This window comes from Mesoplodon bidens, assembly GCF_964165515.1.
Source record: "Mesoplodon bidens genome assembly, chromosome: 4".
NCBI classification, from domain to species: domain Eukaryota; kingdom Metazoa; phylum Chordata; class Mammalia; order Artiodactyla; family Ziphiidae; genus Mesoplodon; species Mesoplodon bidens.
In genome coordinates this window covers 60638184-60652121 of record NC_138160.1, presented here as the reverse complement: position 1 = coordinate 60652121, position 13938 = coordinate 60638184, and the positions used below count along the sequence as shown (strand labels likewise).

Below are 13938 nucleotides of genomic sequence, written 5' to 3'. Positions count from 1 at the left end.
AAAGCAGAATAATGTATGTTTTCTTGGCCTAGCTTTTCTGGAAAAAGAGTATGACAGCACATAGGACATCCTTTATCTCACAGTTGGTTTTTTGCATCATGACCTCAGGGAAGGTCTTTTTTTTTCAAAAATTTTGAGAGGTACCACAAGTTTTCCCTAGGTCCTGTATTAATCCATTCATATTCAAAATTTTTCTTTTTTTTTTTAGGTTAACAGTTTTACCTCTAAGCTTCTCATTTATCAGTTGCTTCACAGGTGCTTGTGGTGTTTGGTTCTTCTGTGAGGACAGATCAGGCCAAATCAGTGGAGCAGTTTACAGTTGTCATATCAAATTTAATCAAGATTTTCTTGGTCAGAGTTTGAAAACTTTTTTTGATAACTTTTAGTACTTGATAGTGGTGTCTTGTAATGAAAGCAGGAATTATTGATCTTAGGTGTCTGTAGAGATAACTTTGGAAAAATACCTTTTAGGCAGCTGAGATTCTACTACAACATGGAGCAAACCCTAATCAAAAGGATCAAAAGCAGAAGACTGCTTTGGATGAAGCAGATGATAAAAATATGAAAGAGCTGCTAAAATCTTATGGTGCTATTGAGACTGACAATAGAGATGAGAGTAATGCTGTAGTCACTGGTATGTATGTCAGTGGTGCTTGCTATTTTATAAGGGTGTGTACCTCCGCTTAGAAAAAGAAAATCTTAAGATTTGTGTAAATTGCTTCATAACTAGGGATAAATGTTTTGTATGTTTATTAAACTCTTGAAAAGCATCATTTATTTTTAGAAATAACATTTCCAAACTTGGTTTAATTTATAGATTATATGGTCCTGTTGTATTGGGATTATATGTTGAAACAAAACACATATCATTCATTAAACAAACATTAATCTCTCGTAACATTGTATCTGAGATAGAGATGTTACTGAAACTATGCAGATTGGTTTACTTGTAGTGGGGCTGGAAAAGAATGACATTATACTAAAGTCTTTGAAACTAAGATTACATTACTTCAAAATTTGTAATGATGCCAACTTTTCAAGACAAACTTTCTAATGCTAGAATATGAATTTGTTAAGCAAATATATTATGCTTATATATGTATGTGAGTGTATGTGTAATATATTACAATGGAAAGAATATTTCAAGGGAATATATAGTCAGGTAAAATTTTGTGAACCATTTTTAGCAGTAGTTTGCACTTAAATAATATAATGAGTTATCTATAAGAAATAAGCATTTAATCCTGCCATTTGTGGCAACATGGGTGAACCTGGAAGATGTTATGCTAAGTGAAATAAGCATAGAAAGACACAGAAAGGCAAACTCTTTATGGTGTCACTTATATGTGGAACCTAAAAAAGTCAAGCTTAAAGAACCAGGAAGGTATTGAATGGTGGTTGCCAAGGGCTTGGGGGAGGGGGGGAGGGGGGGGAGATGGGGAAATGTTGGTCAAAGAATACAAACTTTCACTTATAAGATGAATTAGTTCTGGGGAGCTAATATATAAGATGATGATTATAGTTTATAATTATAAATTATATACTTAAAATTTGCCAAGAGAGTAAATCTTAAATGTTCTCACCAACACACACACACACACACACACACACACACACACATACACACATACGGTAACAATGTCAGGTGATGGATGTGTTAAAAAAAAAAAAAAAGAAGAAGAAGCATTTAGTGAACACTAATTGAGAAAACATACATTTGTTGAGCACCTGCTATACAAACCAGGCACTTGCCCAAGAAGAGCTTCCAGTCTTGTGAGGAGATAATATTGGGAAGAGAAACCCCGTGACTCACTTTTCCCCCAGCCTACCACAGTCCTTACCAACTGTTTGTTTTCAAGGGAGGAATCATTATTACTGATAATGATTGGTGAGAGGCAAGGATAATCATTGTGTCCTATTTTACTAGTGAGCTAGATCACATGTAGGTCAAAGTCAAGAGACTGACACACAAATCTTCTTTTCTTTGCCTGCTACCATATGCTAAGTCCATAGGGTCAGGGACTTTCTTAGAGCCCCAGGCATGTCTCTTTCCCTCTTCACAGCCATATTTGGAGTTATTGGGCACTCTTGTTAAAAAGTGCTATATCTATTCCCACTTTTCTGTTGTTTCTTGTATTTACCTTTCCTTCATCAGGTTCCCCAACAGAATGAGGGGTATAGGGTACCCATATATGGAGAAAGAGAATCCAAAATGGGAGAAGGTTCAGAGAGAATTTTACAGAGACAGTGAATTATAATCATAGTGTTTAAGAGCATGGACTTGAAGTCAGATCTGGTTTCAGTACTAGCTATGTGACTTTAGGCAACTTCTTTTTTTGTTGTTGTTGTTGTTGTTGTTGTTGGGGGTAGGAGTTTATTAATTTATTTATTTTTGCTGTGTTGGGTCTTTGTTTCTGTGCGAGGGCTTTCTCTAGTTGTGGCAAGCGGGGGCCACTCTTCATTGCGGTGCGCAGGCCTCTCCCGTTGCGGAGCACAGGCTCCAGACGCACAGGCTCAGTAGCTGTGGCTCACGGGGCTAGTTGCTCCGCGGCATGTGGGATCCTCCCAGACCAGGGCTTGAACCCGTGTCCCCTGCATTAGCAGGCAGATTCTCAACCACTGCGCCACCAGGGAAGCCTTAGGCAACTTCTTGAATCCCTCTAAGCTTCACATTCCTCTTCTGTAAAATAGATGTAATTAATTACCTACCTCATGGGCTCATATGAAGATTAAATAAGATGATTCAGGAAAAGAGTTCGATGTCCAGCATGTGATAAGTATTCAGCAAATGTTAGCTGTAGTTAGTCAATTGATAATAAATAATGAGGTGCTGACCAACATTAAGATATCATAGTAATTATAGACTTAATTTATCCTTCCCATTTCTGTCACCATTACAATTGATAAAATGATGCTAAATTTTTACACATTCTTATATTTTCTAATTTTATGTTTTAAAGTAACAATTCCTGCTATCCAGGCAAAAAGACCTAAACAGTGTTTTTGTGATGACTGCAAAACTATTGATACACGTTCTATTTCACACCAAGAAAAAACAAAAGAAAACCTTGCCATGGTGAGTGAAGTTGAAATCCTTTTGTTCTTCAGCCTAGAAAATGCCATTCTTTGGGCCAGCCAGCCATTGGCTGTTGGCAGCACTCTTTCCATTTTAAGGATATACAGGTTGAAACTGTTTTTTGTCATAAGAAAATAATACAGCATAATTGAACAGAATGAACCAAGAAAATATGGTATATAGTTAACTCTCCACTATCTGCATTGAACGCAGAATTATAGTTTAGCTGCTATCCTTTACACCTAGGTTGGGTTTTTTGGCTACTTCTTATCTGACAGACAGTGCCACTGTCATAGTGTGTCTTCACCCGCCCACTTCCAAAAAGTATCTAAGATACATACTAGGTAGAAAAGACCCTGGAACCCACACAGAGAAGAGAAAAGAAACCTGGTTTAACCAACGTGGATCCCACATGGTTTATAGTGATAGTGTTTGCTATATGTGAAATCCCTCATGTAAACGTATATTTTTGAAAAAAAAACATAGTAGTTGCACATATATTAATATATAAGATGGATATTCTTAGTTTGATTAAAACATACAGCTTACTAGACACTAACTTCTTAAGCAAAGTAGCATCCTCAATGAAATATTATTTTGAATAAGACTATGTATGTTGATTAGATTTCCCTTACATATTTTTTGTTAGTGTAGAGGGGAAAATATTATTCACTGAACCTAAACTATGATTAATCAACTATTTTATACCTTAAATATTTTGAATGGTATTCAAACTAAATTGTATTTGCCTCAGCATTTAAAAAATATTTTACATTGTTCCTGGTATCTCTTGTAATGAATGAAAAGTTAATTGTCAATCTAATTGTCATTCCCTTGTAGGTAATGTCTTTTAAGCTTACAGTTTTTAAGATTTTTCTTTTATATTCTGCAGTTTCACTAGGTTATGTCTAAATGTGGATGTGTTTTTAATTAATTATTCTAAGGACTAGACATGCTCCTTTAATCTGAAGACACATTTCTCATTTGTATTTTGGAAACTCTCAGCCCTTATATCTTTGAATATTACCCCTCTCCCATTCTCAGTATCTCCTTTTTTGGAACTCATATTTAGATGGCTGTTAGACCAGTCTCCATATGTCTTTTTCGTATTTTCCATCTCTTTAACTCTCTGCACTATATTCTGGGCAATAGTCTTTGATTTCTGATTTTCTACCCAAAGGCTTGGGTGGGTGACAAGTAGAATTTTTTCTAATCCTTACTTAAGCTAAAGGACACCCACTTAAGGTCACTAGCTTTATGAGGGGACTCCATTCTAACTCCTTCTTCATGTGGCCCTGAGGCCTTATCTTCTGTTCCTTTGTAGGACCCTAATCCCTAATATCTATGTTTGTTCCAGATCCCTCATGGGCTGCTACTAGCTTCATTTTATTTCTCTTTCTTTTTCCAGTCTTAGCTGGGGACAGGTGGTTAAAGTTTATTGTATTTTGTCTAATGTGTTTTTCCAACTGTTTGGAGTAGACTGGAGTCCTTCTGTATCAGCTCAGTTCACCATATTGACCATTAGTATCTTTAAGGTATATTTTCATGTAAAGATTAAAACATTATGGAAAAATCACCCTATTGTTATTAACTATATGGGTATTTGCTTTAGGAATAATGTATATCATTTTAGATGCTGAGCTACAGAGGAATATAGTGGAGATTTAGGAGTTTAATGAAAACCAACTTTTAAAAAAAGAAAAAAAACCTTAAATATGCAGACATTAAAATAATCAAGGGTTTGTCTTTTGTAAATGTAAAATTGTTTTTGAATGTTGAAATTTCCAAACCAAATTGAGGATGGGGGAGTGTGACTCTATGGCCAGGTGCAAAGGAAATGAGATGATTTTAGTTTGGTGCTACCTTCTAACACCTTCAGATCACAGCATGTGTAGGCAGCCTCCTTCTCTACCTCCATATAGAATGAGTACAGAAGTAATAAAAAATAATAATGATAATAGTTTGCATTCACCGAGTATTTATTATATGGTAAGCTCTCCTCTAAGTGCTTTATATTAACTCATTTAGTCCTTATAATAATTCTTCTAGGTAGTTTCTATTAATATCATTACCTTCCTCATTACAGATAAGGAAGCTAAAGTAAGAGAGGGTAAGTAACAATCCAGAATTACATTTCTATTAAGTAGCAATGGCAGAATTAAACTCCAGGCAATCTGACTCCAGAGCCTGTGCTCTTAACCACTATGTTTTAATATTCAAAATTATAAAAGAGGTGTCAGAGGCAAAGATGATCCTGCCATAGTAAAAGTTGTAAATCTGGAATAAAATCATAGTGAAGCTTTACAGTAAGTAGAGTGTAAACTGTCTATAAGTTGCTTATTCCAAAGACAGATCCTAGGTTAGGAGTGTTTTTTTTTTTGTTTTTGGGGGGGTTTTTTTGGTAAGATAAACAAATAGTAATGAAGGACTAAGAAGGGGGATCTTGGAGGGAAAGTTTTACTGGGCCCTCCATGGTAAAATGTGGAGCTGGTATGGAGTGAAAAGTTATGGCCCATGGTGGACAAGACTGAGTGCATCTACAATATGAGACAAAACAGAAGGGGAAGTCAGCACCAAAAGATGTTTTCTTTATCCCAACCTGTAGGTAGAGGCTTAGTCTGGTCACAAATTTAGACCTTTAGTTTGCTTTTCCACATAACTGGATGGTTTTATTATGTTCATTTTCCATATCCCTTGTGGGCACCAAAGTAAAACTTTAGAGCAACGTACTTCACAAGGCTTTGAGGACATAAATCTTTTAAAAATGAATGTGTTTTGAGAATGTATTAAAGGATACATAGGGCTTCCCTGGTGGTGCAGTGGTTGAGAGTCCGCCTGCCGATGCAGGGGACACGGGTTCGTGCCCCGGTCCGGGAAGATCCCACATGCCGCAGAGCGGCTGGGCCCGTGAACCATGGCCTCTGAGCCTGCGCGTCCGGAGCCTGTGCTCCGCAACGGGAGAGGCCACAACAGTGAGAGGCCCGGGTACCGCAAAAAAAATAAATAAATAAATAAAAATTTAAAAAAAAGGATACATAGTACGAGTCAGTCCATCAGTTGTCATTTATTGAGCAACAACTGTATATCCAGCAGTGTGGAAACCTGTACAAATATGAAAGCCATGCTCCTGCCTACAAGATCTCATTGTTTTGATGGAGGAAATATATAAGACATTATACATGTTAATGCTAATTTCTGTAGCACTAAAATTCTTAAGTAATTCTGAGAAAGAAGAAATCAATATGGATTAGATTAGTCAGGGGTTTTGTGTGTGAGATTGGTTTAATATAATAATAATAAGCAGTATTTATTGAGCTTTTACTTTGTGCTGACACTGTCCTAAACATTTTATATGTGTTACTCAGTTCAGACAAGGAGAGGATAATTAACTTGCTGTAGTCACCCAGCTAGGAAGAGATGAAACCGGAATTCAAACCCAGGCAGTCCAGTTCCAGAGTCCACTCCACAATTCCATCTCTCATAAGAAAGAGAAAGTTCCGGGCAGAATACATAGAAGGCATTTGAGTCAGGAATATTAATACTGACAAGTATATAAAGAGGTGGTTTTAAATCCCCTTTGTGAGTTTTTGAGAGTGTTTTGTATTTGTAAGACTGTGTGAAATTTCAGTAGTGTGCAATGATAGTCATAAAGCCTTAAAGTGAACTTGTTGCATATATATGGTCTTTAAGTATGTGCTGAGTTGTTCTTTTTCTCCTATGCCTATAACAGAAGTCATTGAGAAATTGTGATTCTTTGTATGCTTGCTACTCTTACATTCTGTTTTCCTGGAGCAGATCTGCTACATAAATCAAGATATATTTAAGTTTAATTTTTCCCCAGATATGCAATATATATACAATTAAGTTTAAACAAAGCCTGAGTACATTTGGAACATAAAGGGAAATAAGCATTTTTAGTGGCACTTTCTTTAGCACTTTTACTGTGCATTTGTCAGTTGCATATCAGAGAAAAACTTCTACCTTCTTGTAATGAAGTTTTTAATATTTTATCTGATAGCATCAGACCATCAGTGACATTCTACAAGATTTAGAAGAAAAACAAGAAAATTTGTTAGCGTTTGAAATAAGAACCCCTGAAGATGCAGGTAAATATATACTCATACTCAAGTCTGATTATTTCAATCATCCAAGGTATTGCTATCTCATCTTCTTTTTTGGGGGGTGGGGTATAAGTATGATTCCATTTTTATAAAGTTCAAGAACAGGCCAAATTAACTTTTGGTAGAATTCAAAATAGGAGTGCAGTGGGTTTGAAGGTGCCCTCCCCCCAAAATATGTCCACATTCTAAGCCCCAGAACATGTGAATGTGACTTTTTTGCAGGGGGGAGAGTCTTTACAGATATAATTAGAGATCTTGAAATGAGATTTATATTGGATTTTCCAAATGGGCTCTAAATCCAATGACAAGTGTCCATATAAGAGACACACAAGAGAGAGACAGAAGGAGAAGGCCATGTGAAGATGGAGGCAGAGACTGGAGTGATGCAACCACAAGCCAAGGAATGCCTGGAGCCACCAGAGACTAGAAGAGGCAAGGAAATTTCCTCCCCTAGAGCCTTCAGAGGGAGTACAGTACTGTCAGTACCTTAATTTTGGACTTCACTCTTTGCAGGAGTATGATATCCCTTGAAACCAAAGTAAAATAATATAAAATGAAATCATTTTTTAAAAGTGATAATAAATCCTCAAAGTTAATTCTAAGTTATTGAGTAGACTAAGTATCTTCGCATAGAAGTATCTAGGGCAAGTTTCTCTTTATAAAATGGTTATACTACTGGTGTTTCATTAGGAAGAATTTTTTCAAATATAATTACACATCTTCAAATGCACTAGAAAAACTTCATGTCAGAGGGAACCAGTTCTGAATCATTTATGACTTGACTATACATTCCATATTTGTCATGTTGCAATTTGATAATAATTACTAAGCCATAAGCCAAATTATTATTTGTCCTGAGTAGGATTTATTTGAAGACTTGTTTGTTTGCTTCTTTTATCCTGCATGAAACTTCCCATATTCTGCTCATAAGATAAAAGTACCCTTTGAGATAAAATCAGACACCTTGGGAAGATCCTTGATTTATAACCTTTTTTCTTCTTCCTTTTTGGCATTAATTTACTAAACATCTAAATTTTAGAGTTGAAACTCACAGAATTGCAAACATTTAAGGCATTACCAGAAATAATGTATTAGATAGTATTAATTAAACAATGGATGGTCTATATTTAATTTTTTCTCCCATAGGCTACTTTATTATTTTTTTAATTTTTATTTCATATTGGAGTATAGTTGATTAACAATGTTGTGTTAGTTTCAGATGTATAGCATAGTGATTCAGTTATACATATACACATATCTATTCTTTTTCAAGTTCCTTTCCCATTTAGGCTATTACAGAATATTGAGCAGAGTTCCCTGTGCTATACAGTAGGTCCTTGTTGGTTATCTGTTTTAAATATAGCAGTGTGTATATGTCAATCCCAAACTCCCTGTGTATCCCTCTCCCCCACCCTCTCCCACTGGTAACCATAAGTTTGTTCTCTAAGTCTGTGAGTCTTTTTCTGTTTTGTAAATAAGTTCATTTGTATCATTTTTTTTAGATTCCACATATAAGCAATATCATATGATACTTGTCTTTCTCTGTCTAACTTACTTCACTTAGTATGATAATCTCCAGGTCCATCCATGTTGCTGCAAATGGCGGCATTATTTCATTCTTTTTAATGGCTGAGTAATATTCCATTGTATATATGTACCACATCTTCTTTGTCATTCGTCTGTCGGACATTTAGGTTGCTGCCATGTCTTGGCTATTGTACGCAGCACTGCAGTGTATATTGGGTTGCGTGTATCTCTTTGAACCGTGGTTTTCTCCAGATATATGCCCAGGATTGGGATTGCTGGATCCTATGGTAGCTCTATTTTTAGTTTTTTAAGGAACCTCAGTACTGTTCTCCTTAGTGGCTGCACCAACTTACATTCCCACCAACAGTGTAGGAGGGTTCTCTTTTCTCCACACCCTCTCCAGCATTTATTGTTTGTATACTTTCTGGTGATGGCCATTCTGACTGGTGTGAGGTGATGTCTCATTGTAGATGTGATTTGCATTTCTCTAATAATTATCAATATTGACCATCTCTTTTCATGTGCCTCTTGGCCATCTATATATATCCTTTGGAGAAATGTTCTTTTTTTGTTTTTGTTTGTTTTATTTTGGGGGGTTTTTTTTTGCAGTACGCGGGCCTTTCACTGCTGTGGCCTCTCCCGTTGCGGAGCACAGGCTCCGGACACGCAGGCTCAGCAGCCATGGCTCACGGGCCCAGCCGCTGCGCGGCATGTGGGATCTTCCCAGACTGGGGCACGAACCTGCGTCCCCTGCATCGGCAGGCGGACTCTCAACCACTGCACCACCAGGGAAGCCCGAAATGTTCTTTTTATTTAGTTATTCTGCCCATTTTTTGATTGGGTTATTTTTTTTATAGAGAGCCTCATGAGCTGTTTGTAAATTTTGAAGATTAATCCCTTTTTGGTCACATCATTTGCAAATATTTTCTCCCATTCTGTTAGTTTTTGGTTTGTTTATAGCTTCCTTTGCTGTGCAGAAGCTTTTGAATTTAATTAGGTCCCATTTGTTTATTTTTGTTTTTATTTCCATTACTCTAGGAGATGGATCTAAAAAGATAATGCTGCGATTTATATCAAAGAGTGTTCTGCCTGTGTTTTCCACTAAGAGTTTTATAGTCTCAAGTCTTTTTTTTTTTTCTTTTTTTTTCTTCTTTTTTTGCGGTATGCGGGCCTCTCACTGTTGTGGCCTCTCCCGTTGCGGAGCACAGGCTCTGGACGTGCAGGCTCAGCGGCCATGGTTCACGGGCCATGCCGCTCCGCGGCATGTGGGATCTTCCTGGACCGGGGCACGAACCCGTGTCCCCTGCATCAGCAGGCGGACTCTCAACCACTGCGCCACCAGGGAAGCCCTCAAGTCTTACATTTAGGTCTTTAATCCATTTTGAGTTATTTTATCTTTATGGTGTCAAAGAATGCTCTGATTTCATTTTTTTACATGTAGCTTTCCAGTTTTCCCAGAACCATTTATTGAAGAGACTGTCTTTTCTCCACTGTATAGTCTTGCCTCCTTTGTCTTAGATTAATTGACCGTTAGGAGTGTGGGTTTATTTCTGGGCTTTCTGTCTTTTTCCATTGATCTATATTTCTGTTTTTGTACCAGTACCATACTGCTTTGATGACCGTAGCTTTGTAGTATAGTCTGAAGTCAGAGAGCCTGATTCCTCCAGCTCCATTTTTCTTTCTCAAGGTCACTTTGGCTATTTGGGGTCTTTTGTGTCTCCATTGTTCTAGTTCTGTGAAAAATGCCATTGGTAATTTGATAGGGGTTTCATTGAATCTGTAGATTGCCTTGGGTTGTATAGTCATTTTGACAATACTGATTCTTCCAATCCAAGAACATGGTATATCTTTCCATCTGTTTGTGTCATCTTTGATTTCTTTCATCAGCATCTTACAGTTTTCAGAGTACAGGTCTTTTGCCTCCTTAGGTAGGTTTATTCCTAGGTATTTTATTCTTTTTGATGTGATGGTAAATGGGATTGTTTCTTTAATTTCTCTTTCTGATCTTTCATTGTTAGTGTATAGAAATGTTGTATAGTATCATGTCATCCGCAGACGGTGACAGTTTTACTTCTTCTTTTCCAATTTGGATTCCTTTTATTTCTTTTTCTTCTTTGATTACTGTGGCTAGGACTTCCAATACTATGTTGAATAAAAGTGATGAGAGTGGACATCCTTGTCTTATTCCCGATCTTAGAGGAAATGCTTTCACCTTTTCCCCATTGAGTATGATGCTAGCTGTAGGTTTGTCATATATGGCCTTTATTATGTTGAGGAATGTTCCCTCTCTGCCCACTTTCTAGAGAGTTTTTATCATAAATGGGTGTTGAATTTTGTCATTTTTTCTGCATCTGCTGAGATGATCATATGGTTTTTATTCTTCAATTTGTTGACGTGGTGTTGTATCACACTGATTGATTTGTGGTTATTTTAAAATCCTTGCATCCCTGGAATAAATCTCACTTGATCATGGTGTATGATCCTTTTAATGTATTGTTGGATTCAATTTGCTAGTATTTGGTTGAGAATTTTTACATCTATGTTCATCAGTGATATTGGCCAGTAACTTTCTTTCTTTTTGTGGTATCTTTGTCTGGTTTGGGTATCAGGGTGATAGTGTCCTCACTGTCCACACAAGAATGAGTTTGGGAGTGTTCATTCCTCTGCAATTTTTTGGAATAGTTTCAGAAGAGTGGGTGTTAACTCTTCTCTAAATGTTTGATAGAATTTGCCTGTGAAGCCATCTGGTCCTGGACTTTTGTTTGTTGGGAGCTTTTAAATCACAATTTCAGTTTCAGTACTTGTGATTGGTCTGTTCGTATTTTCTATTTCTTCCTGGTTCAGTCTTGGGAGATTGTACCTTTCTAAGAATTTGTCCATTTCTTCTAGGTTTTCTATTTTATTGGCATATAGTTTATTGTAGTAGTCTTTTGTGATCCTTTGTATCTCCGAAGTGTCCATCGTAACTTCTCCTTTTATATTTCTAATTTTACTGATTTGAGCCCTCTCCCTTTTTTCTTGATCAGTCCACTTAAAGGTTTATCAGTTTTGTTTATCTTTTTAAAGAACTTTTTAGTTTCATTGATCTTTTCTATTGTTTTCTTCATCTCTATTTCATTTATTTCTGCTCAGATATTTATGATTTCTTTCCTTCTACTAACTTTGAGTTTTGTTTGTTCTTCTTTCCCTAGGTGCTTTAGGTGTAAGCTTAGGTTGTTTATTTGAGATTTTTCTTGTTTCCTGAGGTGAGATTGTATTGCTATAAACATCCGTCTTAGAACTGCTTTTGCTGTGTCCGATAGCTTTTGGATCATCATGCTTTTGTTTTCATTTGTCTCTAGGTATTTTTTTATTTCCTCTTAGATTTCTTCAGTGATCCATTGGTTGTTTAGTAGTATATTGTTTAGCTTCCACATGTTTGTGTTTTTTACAGTTTTTTTCTTGTAGTTGATTTCTAATCTCATAGTATTGTGGTCAGAAAAGATTCTTGATAGTATTTCTATTTTCTTAAGTTTACCAAGGCTCACTTTGTGGCCCAGCATGTGATCAATCCTGGAGAATGTTCCATGTGCACTTGAGAAGAATGTGTATTCTGCTGCTTTTGGATGGAATGCTCCATAAATATCAATTAAGTCCATCTGGTCTAATGTGTCATCTAAGGCCTGTGTTTTCTTACTGATTTTCTGTCTGGATGATCTGTTCATTGATGAAAGTGGAGTGTTAAAAGTCCCCCCATTATTATTGTGTAATTGTCAGTTGCTCCTTTTATGGCTGTTAGTATTTGCCTTATATATTGAGGTGCTCCTATGTTGGGTACATATATATTTACAATTGTTATATCTTCTTCTTGGATTGATCCCTTGATCATTATGTAGTGTCCTTTTTTGTCTCTTGTGACAGTCTTTATTTTAAAGTCTATTTTGTCTGATATGAGTATTGCTACTCCAGCTTTCGTTTGATTTCCGTTTGCATGGAATACCTTTTTTCATCCCCTCACTTTCAGTCTGTATGTCCCTAGATCTGAAGTGGGTCTCTTGTAGACAGCATATATATGGGTCTTGTTTTTGTATCCATTCAGCCAGTTTATGTCTTTTGGTTGGGCCATTTAATCCATTTTCATTTAAGATAATTATCAACATGTATGTCCCTATTGCCATTTTGTTAATTGTTTCATATTTGGTTTTCTAGATCTTTTTTCCTCCCTTACTCTTCTGTTCTCTTCTCTTGTGATTTCATGATTAACTTCAGTGTTGTGTTTGGATTCCTTTTCCTTTTGTGTGTGTGTATCTATGTAGATTTTTAGTTTGTGGTTACCATGAGGTTTTTTTTTTTTTTTTTTTTTTTTTTTTTTTTTTTTCTCTTTTTGCGGTATGCGGGCCTCTCACTGTTGTGGCCTCTCCCGTTGCGGAGCACAGGCTCCGGACGCGCAGGCCCAGCGGCCATGGCTCACAGGCCCAGCCGCTCCGCGGCATATGGGATCCTCCCAGACCGGGGCACGAACCCGTATCCCCTGCATCGGCAGGCGGACTCTCAACCACTGCGCCACCAGGGAGGCCCACCATGAGGTTTTAATATAGCAGTCTGTATATATATATACAAGATTGTTTTAAATGCTGTTTTTTTTTATTTCAAATGCATTTCCAGTATCCTGAATTTGTACTCTCCTCTTCTCATGATTGCTGGTTTTGATATCATATTTGTGTGTGGATGATTTCCTACCTTTACTATATGTTTGCCTTTACTAGTGAGCTTTTCCATTCATCATTTTCTCATTTCTAGTTGTGGCCTTTTCTTTTCCACCTAGAGAAGTTCCTCAGCATTTGTTGCAAAGCTGGTATGATGGTGCTGAATTCTCTTAGCTTTTGCTTGTCTGTAAAGCTTTTGATTTCTCCATCGAATCTGAATACGATCCTTGCCGGGTAGAGTAATCTTGGTTGTAGGTTCTTTCCTTTTATCACTTTAAGTATTTTGTGCCACTCCCTTCTGGCCTGCAGGGTTTCTGCTGAGAAAGCAGCTAATAACCTTATGGGAATTCCCTTGTATGTTATTTGTTGTTTTTCCCTTGTAGCTTTTAATATTTTGTCTTTGTTTTTAATTTTTGACAATTTGATTACTGTGTGTCTCAGCATGTTTCTCCTTGGGTTTATCCTGCCTGGGACTGTCTGTGCTTCCTGGACTTGGGTGACTATTTCCTTTCCCATGTTAAGGAAGTTT

At 36.8% G+C, this 13938-nt stretch overlaps 1 protein-coding gene across 1 annotated transcript in view; it reads left to right on the top strand.

Annotated features, from left to right (window-relative positions):
* The window catches only part of ANKRD31 (ankyrin repeat domain 31), a 143414-nt gene that overhangs the window by 78772 nt on the left and 50704 nt on the right, over positions 1 to 13938 (top strand). Inside the window, exons 18-20 of the mRNA XM_081233017.1 lie at positions 472 to 634; positions 2961 to 3076; positions 7095 to 7182. Of these exons, the coding sequence (XP_081089143.1) occupies positions 472 to 634; positions 2961 to 3076; positions 7095 to 7182 (367 nt within the window). The remainder of the gene's footprint in view (positions 1 to 471; positions 635 to 2960; positions 3077 to 7094; positions 7183 to 13938) is intronic.